Source organism: Dromiciops gliroides, chromosome 3 (genome assembly GCF_019393635.1).
Source record: "Dromiciops gliroides isolate mDroGli1 chromosome 3, mDroGli1.pri, whole genome shotgun sequence".
NCBI lineage: Eukaryota > Metazoa > Chordata > Mammalia > Microbiotheria > Microbiotheriidae > Dromiciops > Dromiciops gliroides.
Genome location: NC_057863.1, coordinates 600,480,964 through 600,494,587, shown reverse-complemented (window position 1 = coordinate 600,494,587; position 13,624 = coordinate 600,480,964). Strand labels below are relative to the sequence as shown.

The following is a 13,624-nucleotide window of genomic DNA, read 5'->3' as shown; positions in this document are numbered from 1 at the left end:
AGACAAGGAAACTGAGGTACCAGGTGATAAAGTGATTTGCCCCATGGGGTTCTACAGCTAGGAAGTGGCAGAGCCAGGACTCAAACTCAGCTCTCCTGCCTTTGCATGGAGGGGTCATCCCACTGTATCCCAGGCAACTTCAGATGGCCTCATTCTTCTCAGCAAAGAGACAAACTCATCTGGTGGGAGTAGGAGTAGGTGAGGACAGAGGGTGGGGTGGGGCAGGAGGGAGGGGAGGAACTTAGGACTCCAGGAGAAAGAAGATATGGAACATCTGCTGTGGGGAATAGGACAGAGTCCACATGAGATGAATGAAAAATGCTATTAATTGTCTCATTAAACGTTTCAGTGGTGTAGGCTTGTCTCTCCAAGGAGACAACGGGCTCATTGAGCAGAGGGCCCAGGTCTGCTACTCTTGTCTCCTTAGCACCTCTAGCCCCAAGGCCCTTCCCACTTCTGCTGCCATCTGGGCCTGCATCCTCCCCTTCCCCCATCCCCTGACTCTCTTCTGCTCCAATGAGGTTTTAGACTCCCCACCTCCTGGGTCAAAGCAGGCTGGGTTACCTCTAAGAGCAGGGTTTTAGGAATTGGAGCATGGGAACTTTGCCAGCCTGTATCCCAGGTTTTCTTGGGAAGTGCTCTTCAATGGAATAGGATGAAAAACCATTTATTAAACACTACATGCCAAGAACCATGCTAAGTCCTGGGGATACAAATTGAAAAGTGAGACTCCGGCCCCTGCTTTCAAAGAGCTAACATCTTAACTGGGGAATACAACAGATAGCAGTGTTCTTCTGTAGGGCAGGCCCAAAGTCCCTCTGGTGAGAATCCTAGTGGGACCAGGCTAGACAGGGTCCAAGTTGGAGTTATTGGGAGGGGTAGGTGAAGGGGTCACAGCAATCTAGTGGGTTCCACCCTCTGATATCCCCTAGTGGTCTCTGGGTAAGCAGGGTTCTGGCATGAGGCCACTGGAGGACGAAGTGGAATGACTGGGTTGAGAGGACGTGGAGGTAGAGAGTGTATGTGACCATTTCTAGAAGTCTGGCAGAAAATGGGAAAAGAGATGCCATAAGAATCTTGTACAAGGTAGGTACTAAATACATATTAGTCCAATTCAATTCAACATAGGTATTAAGCACCTACTGTGTACAGAGCATTGTGCTCAGCTTTGGAGGAAACTCAAAGGTTAGGTAAGACAATCCCTATATTCATAGAGCTCAGTACAGTAATGGAGATAACACATCTACCCATACTATAGAATGACACCAAATAGCACATTGAGGGAGGTCTGAGGATATGGGGGGAGGTGATAGTTAGAATGAGGAGTTCAGTTTGGGGCATGATAAGTTTTAGGCACTGGCAGGTCATGCAGATGGAGAAGTCTAGTGGGCAACTGGCAAAATGAGACTGGAGCACTAGGGTTGGAGACAGAGATTTGAAAGTCATCCAAGTAGGGACAGTTACTGAAGCCACAGGAGTGTACGAGATCACAAAGGAAAGGAGGGAGATGAGAGGACAGAGGATGAATCCAAAGCCAGGGGAGACACCCAAGCTTAGGGGACAGGAAGAAGATGAAAGACTTTGTTGGAGGCATAAGATCTATCTTCAAGTAGTCAGAGGACAGCCCCGGGGGAAGAGGGATGAGGCTTTGTTCTAACTGGCCCCTGAGGGCAGAACTAGCAGCCATGGATGGAGGCTGCAGCCGCAGGTAGGAAAACTTAGATTCAATTCGGGGAAAAATTTCCTAATGATCTGAGTTTTCTAAAAGTGGAATGGGCTTTGTCATGGAACAGTGGATTTGCCTTACTGGGCTGTGGTGGTAGTGGTGATGGTGGTGGTGGCTGTTCAGTCATGTCCGACTCTCCGTGACCGCATATGATTTTTTCTTGGCAGAGATACTGGAGTAGCTTGCCATTCCTTCTCCAGATTTTATAGATGAGGAAACTGAGGCAAATAGGATTAAGTGACTTGCCCAGGGTCACACAGCTAGCAAGTATCTGAGAATTTGAACTCAGGATGATGAGTCTTCCTGACTCCAGGCCTGGCACTCTGTCCACTGTGCCACCTAGTTGCCTGTTCTCTTCACTGGAGAAGCAAAACGGGATGGCCATTCATTGGGGGATATTGTTCAAAGGATTCTTGTTTGAGAATGGGTTGGACTAGATGGCTTCTAAAGTTCCTTCCAATTCTGTGATGCTGAGAATCAGGGAAGAAGACAGAGAAGGAGCAGTCAGGGAGGTAGGAGGATAACCAAGAGAATATCCTGGAAGCTGAGAGGGAACTCGTATCGAGGGTGTCAGGAGATGAGGATGCTATCGAGTTGTGGGGTGGTGAGGAAACCCTGAAGCACACAGCTCACAGAGCACTCCTGCCATTGTAGAACAGCTGAATTAGTTAGAGGAGTTGGGGGGGGCATATTTCAGTTTATCACGAAGTATCGGGATATAGCAGTTCTTTGTGTGTGTGTGTGTGTGTGTGTGTACGGCAATTGGGGTTAAGTGACTTGCCCAGGGTCACACAGCTAGTAAGTGTCAAGGGTCTGAGGCCAGATTTGAACTCAGGTCCTCCTGAATCCAGGACTGGTACTCTATCCACTGCGCCACCTAGCTGCCCTGTAGCTCTTTTTTGTAGAGATAATGAAGTGGAAACAGAAGGGGTGTCCAGCAACTAGGAATGGTTGAGCAAAATATGATACATGAATGTAACAGAATAGTATTATGCTATAATAATCATTTCTGGCTAGCACTTACAGAGCACTTTGAGGTCTGCAAAGTGCTGTACAGGTTTGATCTTCATCACAAGCCTGCCAGGTGGGTGCTATTGTTTTTTCCTGTTTTACAGATGAGGAAACTGAAGCTGAGAAGTTAAGTCACTTGTCCAGGATCATGCAGTTACTAAGTGGGTAAGGCAGAATTGGCACTCAGGTCTCCCTGACTCCAAGCCCAGGGCTCTTGCCCACTGTACCACCTAGCTGTCTAGGTAAGAAATGACAAAAGTTTCAGTGTCAGAGAAACCTGGGATGACTTATGTATACTGATGCAAAGCAAAATGAGCAGAACCAAGAGAGCAATTTCTACAATGACTACAACTATGTAAAGAAAAACAACTCAGAAAGACTTGAGAATGTGGATCCAGTCAACCACCAATCAGATTCAAGAGGACCGAGAGGATGATGAACAAAATGAATGTGAAGAAGCATTTATTAAGCACTTAGTAGATGGCAAGCCCTATGAAAAGCTCAGAGGAAACAATTTTCTTGTTGTTCAGTCATTTTAGTTGTGTCTGACTCTTTGTGACACCATTTGGGGTTTTCTTGGCAAAGATACTAGAGTGGTTTGCTATTTCCTTCTCCGGTTCATTTTACAGATGAGGAAACTGAGGCAAACAGGGTTAAGTGACCTGCCCTGGATCACACAGCTAATAAATGTCTGAGGCCGGATTTGAACTCAGGAAGATGAATCTTATTGACCCCAGGTCCAGCACTCTATCTACTTTGCCACCCAAAGGATACAAATCCAAAAGCAAAGGTAGTACCTGCCCTCAAGGGGCTTACCTTCTAATGGTACCCCAGTGTCTTGGCCCTGGGCCCCCTCTGCTTTGTGGGGGGGGGGCACAAGGAGTGTGCATAGGATTGGTGTTGGCCTGACTTATACTCCATGTTGTTTTTGTGCAGTAGTAATGGTGACTGATACTGATATTGTGTTTTAAAGCTCGCAAAGAGCTTTACAAACATTGTATCCATGCCTCACTCTTAATAGTCACTGTTATCCTGATTTTTACAGAAGAGGAAACTGAAGTTCAGAGAAGTCATAAGTGTCTTGTCCAAGGTCACAGAAGTCAGTCCAACAAGCATTTATGAAGAGCTTACTATATGCCAGGTACTATGCTAGATGCTGGGAATACAAACACCCAGCTAGCATTTATTAAGCACCTACTGCATGCCAGGCGTTGTGCTAAGCACCGGCACATACAAAACAGAGGAGGATTTGAATTCAGGCCTTTCTCACTCTCATGCCAGCACTTTGTGTCCTCGGCCATGATGCCGCTAAATTATTCAATCATAACACTTAGTGTCAGAGGATTAGGCAACTTAATAAAGGAGGAATGGGCAATGATATCAGGGCAAATTGCACAGAAGAGACAAGGAAGAAGTACAAGGGATCCTACACTTAAAACTGGAAGGGACCCCAGAGGGCATCAAGTCTGATCCCTTCACTTTCTTGATGAGCAAATAGACCCAGGGAAGTTAAATGATTAGTGAGCAGCAGTGCCAGGATTCGAACCCAGGTCCTCTGACTCCAAAGCTGGCCTTCCTTCCACTCTTCCAAATGCCCCCCAATTTAAATGGAGCTCCCCCTTCCTCTTGAACATTCTACTGAAGGCAGCACCGTCCTTCCAGCCCCCCAGGTTTCAAACTTCCAAGAGAATTCCTCTTCCTCCTTTTCTTGCAAATTTTTTTTTAAGTGAGGCAATTGGGGTTAGTGACTTGCCCAGGGTCACACAGCTAGTAAGTGTTAAGTGTCTGAGGCTGGATTTGAACTCAGGTACTCCTGACTCCAGGGCTGGTGCTCTATCCACTGCACCACCTAGCGGCCCCTTCTCTTCCAATTTTTATCTAATCAGCTGCCAAGTTGGTGGAATATGGGCAGAAACAGCTCTCGCTTGGGAGCCAAAGGGCTCTAACTCAGACTGATCCTTACTTTGCTGTGTGACTTTGGGTAAATCACTCCTCTTCTGAGCCTCTGGTTCCTCCTCTGTACAAGGAGAGGGTTGGACTTGGTCTCTGAAGTCCTTGTTTCCAAACCCCCTAAATTCCATCAGTTTTGCTTCTGAGGCCCCTCTCACTGTGTTATCCTTCTTTCTCCTTGTCCTGCCCTAGAGGAGAGACTAGAACCCAGGTAGTGGAGAGCAATGTTGCACTTCCTTCCCAAGGGCAAAGCCAGGGATACCTGGTGGGGCGTAGAGACCCCGCTGCAGTCAGGGAAGGGCTCTCATTCTCTCTTGGCAGTTCCTTTGGAAGCCTGCCTTGACTTCCACATTCAGAGCCCCTAGCCCTGCTTACCAGCCACCCCTGAGGTGAGTTGGGTGAGGCAAGGGTCAATTCCCAGGTGGCAGAACCCCCTTGGCCCAGCAGCTTCCTTCCCTCCAGCTGTGTGTGCCCTAGGCTGGGAGTTCTCTGGGCACAGACTGCCTCGCTCAGTGCTGACATCCCACCGGCAAAGTCGGGGGGGTTAGGGGGGAGCCTACTGTACACCGAACAAAGGCTCAATTAAGGCCTATTCCAGGCCTGACACGGCTGCCTGTAAAGAAGTGACAGGCTGAATCGAAGCTCTTTTCAAAGCTCTCTCTCCAAAGAGCACTGGGGCGTGAGCGCTAAGCAGCCCCGCTAAGCACTGCCAGTGTGGGTTACCGAAGGGCTTGGAGAAGAAACTCCCTGCTCCGTGAAGGCTGGTGAGTCAGGAGAGAGACAGACAGTAATTAGAGGCTCTTGGCATCGGTGGTCCATCCAGCCTGCCTCTCCTTGGGTGGCGCCAGCCCAGCGGTCACAGCCCGGGCCAGGCCACAGAAGTCACCCAGAATTGCTAGACAAAAGGGGGGATCAGGGCAGTGAGATGTCTTGGATGGCGTCTCTGTCCCCCTACAGACCCCAGCATAGTCCCCTTCATGTAGCAGGGGCTGGTGGGGTGGGGGGAGGACTACCCTGAGATCCTGAACACTCAATGCTGGCATGCACTTCCATACCTCTTAAAGGTTTCTAAAGCACTTCCCATTTTGTCATTTTAACTGAGCCTCACAGTCATTTTTTGGCTGGGATGGGAGAGGGGAGGGTCTGGTCCAGTCCTGTGATTTCCTCAGTGTAGGGAAGTCTAGGTGTGGGAACTCCCTTCCCTCGTGCAGGTTACTGACTCATCTGGCAACAGTCTCAGAGAATTAGTTGCCTGGGGACCCTGAGAGATCAACTTGCTTGAGGAATGTCACAAAGCGGTGGCTTTGGTAGAATTTGAACTCAGCTCTTCTCAACTCCAAGGCTGGCCCTTTATCTATTCTGCCATGTCACCTCTCCGAGAGCATATGCTTTTCCCATTCTTATGGAAGAAGAAACTGAGGTTTAGACAGAATGACTTGCCTACAGTCACTCAGCTACAAAGTGCCAGACATGGGGTTCTAAACCAGGCCTCTCATAATTCCAAACCTAGACTTTGCTTTGCGTTCTTTCTTTTCATGAACTTAACAACCACGAACATTTTAATATATGAAGAGGAACAGAAAAAGAGGGTTGTGCATGAAGCTGCCGAGCCCTCCTGCCCATGACCCTGGGTCGCCACTATTCTGTCTGTCTCATTCAATGGAAATGGCCTGTTCTGCCCCACTTTTGTGAATTTTTTTTCTTATCTTGTCTCTAAGAGACTGTAACCTCCTTGAGGGCTGAAGCCATGTGTTCTCTTGTCTCTTTGTGGACCAGAGCTGGGCACACTGAATAGAAACTGAAATGAATAGAAAGAACTGGGAAAAAAAGTTATTCCCTGATGGGATGAGGAGGAATTAACTTAGGAGACTGAAGGGCTAACCTTTTATGGACAAGTCTCTCCAAATCACCCAGAATGCCCACAAGGCTACAGCTGGACCCTCATAAGTGACCCTACTGGCCCATCCGCACCTCCAGTATTTGGGCTCCATTGACAAAGCCTTTGAGAGAGCAGAGTTGGCCTCTGTACCATCCTGAGCTGCTGGAGGGGCTATAGTGGAAGATTATTAGTTATGGTGTGTGTGTGGGTGTGTGTGTGTGTGTGTGTGTGTGTGTGTGTGTGTGTGTGTGTGTGTGCCGCAGGAATGCACAGTTGGCTACTAGGTGAAATATGACCTCCAAAGTGTCTGCAGGAAAACCAGAGGCATTTCTTATATAAACACCAAGGCTGAGGCAGGAAGTATGGCTGGGGGAAATGGTAAGGGGCTCTGAGACCCCATGGGCCCACAAGAAGGCCTGGCAGATGGACAAAAAAGTGGGGGGAAGGGAGGAGGAGGTGGGGGAACAGGAAGCTGGGCAAGGATAAAAGGAACACATGGGGAGAGAGAATGGGAGGGCAGAGAAAAGGGGCTGGGGAAAGGGGAGAACAGGCCTCTTTATTTCTCAACCCTACTAGGTGGTCTCAGGGCCCAGGCTAGTCAGTAACAAAGCCCCCAGGTTTCAAGAGTCATCTTCCGGGCTTGGGGCCTGACATTCCTGCCACAGAACGCCTCCCATACACGGGAATGGGGGAGGGGGGATGCTGACAAGGCAGGCCCACAGAAGAGACACTGAACTCCACTTCCCCCCGCCCCCACTTTGATCCCAAGGGACAGAGGAGAGAAGCAGCTGGTGGACGTGTCTATTGTCTCTGGTCGGATCCGTCTGTGTCTGCTCCAGACAGACACAGAGGTGCAGATGGACCTGGCTTCAGCACACTGGAAGGGACACCTGCCCACCTCCCTCCCCAGGCCTCCCGGCACAGCCTTTGGCCTCAGGTGTGCTCTCCTGCCCTCGATGCCAGACAGAAGAGTTGGGGCTGCCCAGGGAAGGGCGCCGAGGTACCAGCCCCCTACCTCTCTCGCCCCAGACCCCGGGCTCACCTTTGTCTCAGCCAGCTGGCGCTTGAGAAGCTGTAGGGCCTCTGTGTGCTCCCGTTCACTGTCCTGCAAGGCCTGAAGCTGCTCCTTTAATTCCCGCTAGAACAGAGAAGAGGAGGGGAGTGAGGCCTCAGACAGAAAGGACCAGATACCAGGCGGGGCAGGGCCTGAGGGGCTTCAGCCGCGCACCAGCACCCGGCAGCTGGGAAGGAAGTTCAGACTCCCCAGACTCACAGAGTGTTAACATCTCTGAGCTGGAAGGGACCTCCCGGATGACCTCACGGAAACCGTAGGAGACCCTGTAAAGTCTCCCTAACAAACAGCCATTGGAGCCTTGGCTAGAAGACCCTCGGAAGCCGCTGTTCCTTGAGGCTGAAAGCTGCCTCTCTGTTCCTTCCACCCCCTGCTCCTGGTTCTGTCCTCTGGGGCCCGGTAGAGCGAGTGCGAAGACTTGAAGACATCTACATGTCTCCTTTAACTCGTCTTTTCTCCAGGATATCCAAATGATCTAAATGTGGCATTCCTTTTCCTTGGTCCTTGTTTCACTCTGGTCTCCCACTTCTGAAAATGCTCAATTTTACTCCCATCTTACTAAAAAGTAGTAGTTAGAATCAAACAAATAATACAGATGTGGTCTGACCAGGAAGGATGACAGTAAGGATAGCATTTCCCCACCTATAGGTAGTGGGGAGCCACAGAATGTTACACACATCTCATCCAGTCAAGTCAACAAGCATTTGAGTTCCTACTATATTATGTAGCTAGGTGGCACCGTGGATAAAGCACTGGCCCTGGATTCAGGAGGACCTGAGTTCAGGTCTGGCCTCAGACACTTGACACTTACTAGCTGTGTGACCCTAGGCAAGTCACTTAACCCCAATTGCCCCTCAAAACCCCCCCCAAAAACCCCAAACGAACAAACAAACAAAAAACAATATATAGTCATATCCCAGGCAGAATGGTACTTTGGAAAAAGCTTTGGAGTCAGAGGACTCAGATTCAAATTCCACCTCTGATGACCTTGGATAAGTCACTGAACCTCCCTTAGCCTTAGTTTGGTCAACAGCAAAATGAGGGGGCTGCACTGGATGGGCTCTGGGGTTCCTTCCAGCTCTAGATCCAGGAGACCATGACCCTCTCCAATCCAATGAGTATTACAGAATGGGGCAAAGGAAGGAGGGCTGAGCAGGTAATCTGGCCCGGGATATTCCATTCATTCATTCATTCATTGTTTACTATACACCCACAGCCCTGTCCTAGGTGCTGGTAGAGATGCAAAAATGCTAACAATCTAGCAGTGGGTAGACACCTGCAAATGCTCCTGTTCATGTTCACGTACTGGCTGCACCTTCAGACACTCCCTTTGGCTCCTTGTTTGAAACAGGGGAGTTGGAATATTCCTTGTTCCTCCTTGCCACTTCAGGTCCTCCTCCTTCCTCTATCACTCAGTAGCTTCTACCTTTGAGGTTCATGTTATGCACATCTACAACCCAATCTGTTTTCTACAGACTCCCCCTCCCCTTCTTTTCTCAATTAGTTCAGTATGTGATTCAGAATCTTTCTCTCCTCCCCAACTCCTGCCCTCAAACTGGGGAACTTCAATATACATATTGACTCTCCTTCAAACACCCTCATCACTCACTTCCTCATCCTATTCACCTCCCAGGACCTATTCCTCCATCCTACCTCCGCCACACACAAAGATCCTTTTGATCTTGCCATTACCCACAGATGTACCATCTCTATGTTCAAGAATTCTGAAATCCCACCATCTGACCATAATCTTGGCCTTCTACCTCTCCCTCTGCCTTCCCAAAATCTATGCTTTGTCCACACCAAGACCTTCAATCCCTTGACCCCTCAGTTCTCTCCCAGGCCACCTCCCTTGCACTAGCCACTTTCTCCTGTTTTCCCTCTTTTCACTCCTTGGTGAACCAATTTAGTTCTACACTGTCCTCTTCTTCCTGAGTCCCTAACTTCCTTTAACCTATTACTGATTGTGCCTGGCCAAGTCTCAGACTTTGATTGCTTCCACCTTCATCACCTTAACTTTTACACATGTGCTGTTGAACAAAGGAGGAGAAAATCACACAACTATTCTGACTAGGTCCGCTATAGATTTTTTTTTTGTGGGGCAATGGGGGTTAAGTGACTTGCCCAGGGTCACACAGCTAGTAAGTGTCATGTGTCTGAGGTCACATTTGAACTCAGGTACTCCTGAATCCAGGGCTGGTGCTTTATCTACAGCACCACCTAGCTGCCCCATCCACTATAGGTTTTTTTTTTTGTTGTTTGTTTGTTTTTTTGTTTTTTGGTTTTTTTTTGCAGGGCAATTGGGGTTAAGTGACTTGCCCAGGGTCACACAGCCAGCAAGTGTCAAGTGTCTGAGGTCGGATCCGAACTCAGGTCCTCCTGAATCCAGGGCCGGTGCTCTATCCACTGCACCACCTAGCTGCCCCCATCCACTATAGATTTAACACAACTTCCACTGGGCCCTCACTGCTATCAGGCAACCCTTCTACACCTCCCTTATCAACTCACTATCCCAGTCTTCATAGTAGCTTTTCCAAACCTTTTCATTCCTCCTCAAACTTTCATGGGCTCTTCTTCCTCCACCCTTTCAGCTACAAACCTTGTCTCTTATTTTACTAAAAAGAAAGGACATCTGCTATGAACTCCCTCTTCTCCCCTCTTCCTCATCTCATATCACTGAGATATTTTTTGCCACTATCTGCTCCTCCACCCTTGTTTCACACAAAGAGGTGGCCCTACTCCATACCAAGGCAAATCCTTCTATCTGCTCAAGTGGTCTCATTCCATCCTGACTCCTCCAACAGATTGTTCATTCCCCAGTCTTTCCCTGTCTATTGGTTGCTGTTGGGAAACAACATGCCCTTGTCTTACCCATCCTCAAAGAATCCTCACTTGATCCTTCCATCCTTACTAACTACCATCCTATTTTCCTTCTGTCTTTTGTGGCTAAACTCCTGGAAAAGGCCATCAACAATAGGTGCTTCGACTTTCTCTCCTCTCACTTTCTTCTTAACCTCTTAAGATTTGGCTTCTGAACTCACCATTCCACTGATATTGTTCTCTCCAAAGCTAGGAATGATGTCTTAGCTACCAAATCCAATGGCCTTTTCTCTTTTATTTTCTTTTTTGCAGGGCAATGAGGGTTAAGAGACTTGCCCAGGGTCACACAGCTAGTAAGTGTCAAGTGCCTGAGGCTGGATTTGAACTCAGGTCCTCCTGAATCCAGGGCTGGTGCTTCAATGGCCTTTTCTCAACTCTCACTCTCAACCTCTCTGCATTCTTAAACACTATTTATTACTTTCTTCTCTCTAGGTTTTTAGTCTCTCCTGTTTCTTCTCCTACCAATCTGAATGCTCCCCAGCCTCCTTTGCTTGATCCTCATCCAGGTGTCCTGTAGGACACATTATATGACTCCGTCATAGACTTTCTTCTCTTCTCCCTCTATACTATTTCGACTGATCTTATTAATTCCCATGGATTATGCTGCCAGTGATTCTCAAGTCTACTACCTATCTTGTCCTAACCTCTCTGCTATTGTCAAGTCACATCTCCAGCTGGCTTTTGGACTAACTGAATATCCAGCAGACATCTTCACCACAACATTTCCAAAACTGAACTTGTTATCTTTCTCCCCGAGCTTTCCTTTTACGAGGACACCACCATCCTCCCACATCTCCAGGTTTGCAACCTATATGTCATCCATGACTCCTCATTATCTCTCAACCCCCTCCCCCAATATCGAATCTTTGTCAAGACCCATCAATTTCATCTTTGTAAAATATCTCGAATATTGCCCTCTTCTCCCTTCCAACATTGCAGCCAGCCTGGTGTAGGCCTTCGATCACCTCATACCTGGACTACCACAGTAACCTTCTGCTGGGTCCACCTGCCTCAGGTCTCTCCCCACTCCAGCCCATCTTCCATTCAGTCGCTAACATAATTTTCCTCAAGCACAAGTCCAGTCATATCACACACCCCCTCCTCATACACACACCCCAACCCTTTACTCAAACTCCAATGACTCGCTGTCACTTGCAGGATCCAATACAAAATCTTCTGTTGTTCAAAGCTCTTCATAGCCTATCCCCTCCCCTTACACCTTACTCCCCGACAGCTCCTCTTTGATCCAGTGACACCAGCCTCCTGGCTGTTCCATGAACGAGACCCTCCCTCTCTCAGCTCTGGGCACTTTCTCTGGCTGTGTGTCCGTCCCCCCCCCCCCCCGCCCCGTGCTTGAAAGGCTCTCTCTCCTTCCTCATTTCGGCCTCCTGGCTTGCCCGGCTTTCTTCAAGTCCCAACTAAAATCCCATCTTCTACAGGAAGCCTCTCCCAAGCCCTTTTAATTCTAGTGCCTTCTCTCTTTTAATGACTACCTTTTTATACTAGAAATAGATTAGTTGTATATATCTCTTTACTTGTCCCTCCCATTAACTTGTGAGCTCTGTGAGAGCAGGGGCTGTTTTTCCTTCCTCTTTTTGTATACCCAACACTTATCACAGTACCTGGCACATGGTACGTACTTAAATGCTTATTGACTGACGATGTGAAAGAAACATAGTGAGGAATAGAATAGGAATAGTTAACACTTCTAGAGATGGCACCACGAGGTTTGCATAGCACTTCACATAAGTCATCTCATTTAATCCTCACAGAAACCCTGGGAGGTAGGTGCTATTATCACCCCCATTTTACAGATGAGGAAACTGAGATTAAGTGACTTGCCCAGGGCCACACAAGCCAGTAAGTGTCTGAATCAGGATTCAAATGCAGGTCTTCCTGATTCCAAGTCTAGTGCTTTCTCCACTATGCTAGGCTAACTCTAGAACAAGGGTTTCTAATCTGGGATCCACAAACTTATTTTTTTAAAAAATATTTTGATCACTGTATTTCAGTACAATTGGTTACCTTTATAATCCTATGTGCTTGTACTGTAAAACCTATATCTTGGGGAGAGGGGAGAGAGAAAATTTTGGAACTCAAAATCTTACAAAAATGAATGTTGAAAACTATATATGTAACTGGAAATAAAATAAAATACTACTAAAAAGAAGAAAATAATTCTATGTGTTTTCTTTAATATATTTAAAAAATTAATGATGAGAAAGCTGCCATAGGTTTTACCAGACTGCTCAAGGTGGGGAAAGACAAACACTTACTAAGACCCCATTATTAGCCAGGCACCGCACTAAACACTTTAAAATATTATCTCATTAGATCCAGGGGTTCCAGGAGCCACAGAAATGGTTAAGAAGCCCCGATCTAGAAGAATGTAAAAGGAGACAAAGTTCTTTGGAAGGTCACAGGAAAGAAATACCATTTTTAACTGGGGGTAATGGTGGGGGGGAGAGGGAGACATGGTGAGGTTTTCTGGAGAGATGACACCCGAGCTAAGCCTTGAACTCTGGATAGGATTTCAAAAGCAGAGCTAGACGGGGCCTTCCAGGTATCAGGAATGGCACAGAGGACAGATGCTGGATGCCCAACAGAGACCAGTGATCCCTGGCTGGGGTGGGGGAGGAGGATCACAATGGCAGAGGCTGAGCAGGTCTGTTGTTAGGCCAGTAAACAAGTTGGGCTTTAGGTAAAGACAATGGGAGGCTAGTGATGATGAAATAATAATGATAATAATAATATTTGACTTCAAAAAACATTTATTTTACCTACCTGGGCAAGACACTTCAGAATATTAACTTAAAAAAATTATAGGCGGGGGTGGGGGGCAGCTAGGTGGTGCAGTGGATAAAGCACCAGTCCTGGATTCAGGAGGATCTGAATTCAAATTCAGCCTCAGACACTTGACACTTACTAGCTATGTGACCCTGGGCATGTCACTTAACCCTCATTGCCCTGCAAAAAAAATTATAGGAGAATGGTGACTTGTCTTCCTTCCTTCCTTCCTTCCTTCCTTCCTTCCTTCCTTCCTTCCTTCCTTCCTTCCTTCCTTCCTTCCTTCCCCAGGAGCATTTCTAACTGAATTCCATTGAAC

At 47.7% G+C, this 13,624-nt stretch overlaps 1 protein-coding gene across 1 annotated transcript in view; it reads right to left on the bottom strand.

The window, feature by feature from the left end:
- Positions 1–13,624, bottom strand: part of TRIM62 (tripartite motif containing 62) — a 64,671-nt gene that overhangs the window by 25,907 nt on the left and 25,140 nt on the right. Inside the window, exon 2 of the mRNA XM_043990857.1 lies at positions 7,609–7,704. Coding sequence (XP_043846792.1) covers positions 7,609–7,704 — 96 coding nt within the window. The remainder of the gene's footprint in view (positions 1–7,608; positions 7,705–13,624) is intronic.